Source organism: Fulmarus glacialis, unplaced genomic scaffold (genome assembly GCF_000690835.1).
Source record: "Fulmarus glacialis isolate BGI_N327 unplaced genomic scaffold, ASM69083v1 scaffold48308, whole genome shotgun sequence".
Classification (NCBI taxonomy): Eukaryota; Metazoa; Chordata; class Aves; order Procellariiformes; family Procellariidae; genus Fulmarus; species Fulmarus glacialis.
The window spans coordinates 1-1,604 of NW_009231122.1; the positions used below are offsets into that span (position 1 = coordinate 1).

The window sequence follows — 1,604 nt, forward strand, 5'->3', positions numbered from 1 at the left end:
ATGAGCCGCCGCAGAACAGGGATTCATCTCGCTCACAACTGGACAGCACAGCCTCCTTACAGGAGAAAGCCCTGCCGCAGCCCGTGTCGCCACTGAGCAGTGCCACAGGTAAGGGATTTGCCTTCCGATCTCCCTCCAGGCCTGCGGGGAAGGGCAAAGAGCCGGAGAGCTGGCCCAGGGAGCGATGGTGGGGCTGGGCCCCCCTCCTGGGAGACTGCCGCTCCTCAGTGAGGACACGGACCCCGGCTGGGGAGTGCAGGTTGCCCAGAGAATTGCCTCTGATCGGGGACGCTGAGCCTTGCAGAAGGGAAGGGGGGAACACAGGTTCAGCCGACTGCGTCACACAAAAAGAGCCGGTCTCATCGCCCTGTGCGCTATGTCCCCCTCTGATAGAGGGGCCGAGACTTGGCGGTTCCTTAGCAGGCTGCGCCTGGCTGGCGAGACCCTGCTGCCCTGCTCTTGCCAGGGCACACGTGCCTGTCGAGCGGTGCAGAACGGTCGCTGGTTCTCCAGCACCACGTTTGCCAGATGTTTCTTTCTGCTCAATCCAAACCCTTGTCCGTATGCCGGCAAGGAGGGGTTCCCCCCACCCCGCTGCGGCTGCAGGTGATGCCAAACAGCGGGAGCCCCTTCTGTCCGCAAAGGAAAGTTGCCGGGCAGGCATGCTCCTGGGCTGAGTTAATGTGGGTTTACTGCTGAACTCCCCCAAATACTGCTTCCAGAAGAGAGGAATTGATACCGACTTTGAGTTACAGAAGTCGGGCTGTGTTTAGCTCCGGCAGCCACGGGATATGTCCGCTGCTGGAAAGAGGAACGGCGGCTGGGACTCACCTGGGGACGAGTCTTTCAGTTACGGAGCAGGTGTCATGGGGGAAACCAAAAGATGCTCGTGGGAACTCCAGGGTAAAGGCTCTCCCGTCCCTGGGGTGTAGGGAGAGCGGTCTCCGAGCACACGACACACGGAATTTGGTTTAAATAATCATTAACTTGTCATGGAGCACGCATTTTCACACGGTATTAGCCACGCTGAGTGAACCGGGAGTGGTTGGTTCCTTCTCAGCAGCTGTCTCCGCTGGCTTGTTTTTGCTGCTTTTCCTTGTAACGCACCGTGTTCTCCTTCGTTCCCTAGGACAGTTGAGTGGGAAGCAGGTTCTGTCTGCAACGTCGGATGAGCGGGTAAAAGACGAGTTCAGTGACCTTTCTGAGGGGTGAGAGAAGAGTGGGTTTAAAATAGCCTAAATGTCGTCTTTGCGAGTATGAAATGACCCGCCTCAGAGACCTCTTTCTCCACGAGTGACCTGGCCCTCGAGGCCCCTTGGAACCGGCGTCGGAGGCGCAGAGCGGTGGCTCTGCAGCGGCTGAGATGAAGCTCACGCCGCTGACGCGCTGAACTCCCCTCCTCGCTGCCTCTGCTGCAGGGGGGGTTTGCACAGCGGCGTGCGTGTGTTTGCACGCACGTGTGCTCTCTGTGTTTGTTGGCTGCTTCCAGCAAAGCTGGTCCTGTTTCCTTCCGGGACCCTCTGCTCTGGGGAAGGAATGGTGCAGCGGGTGGCAGGGGCTTGCTCGGTCCTGGGTGGTGGCGGAGCCGCGGCTCCAGCCCCTCG

The 1,604-nt window shown here is 59.7% G+C and overlaps 1 protein-coding gene across 1 annotated transcript in view; it reads left to right on the plus strand.

Annotated features, from left to right (window-relative positions):
- Nucleotides 1–3: 3 nt before the first annotated feature.
- LOC104081622 (zinc finger protein 276-like) overlaps nucleotides 4–1,604 on the plus strand; it is a gene marked incomplete at its 5' end in the record, with an annotated part of 5,316 nt that continues 3,715 nt past the window's right edge. Inside the window, 2 exons of the mRNA XM_009584448.1 lie at nucleotides 4–108; nucleotides 1,130–1,208. Of these exons, the coding sequence (XP_009582743.1) occupies nucleotides 4–108; nucleotides 1,130–1,208 (184 nt within the window). The remainder of the gene's footprint in view (nucleotides 109–1,129; nucleotides 1,209–1,604) is intronic.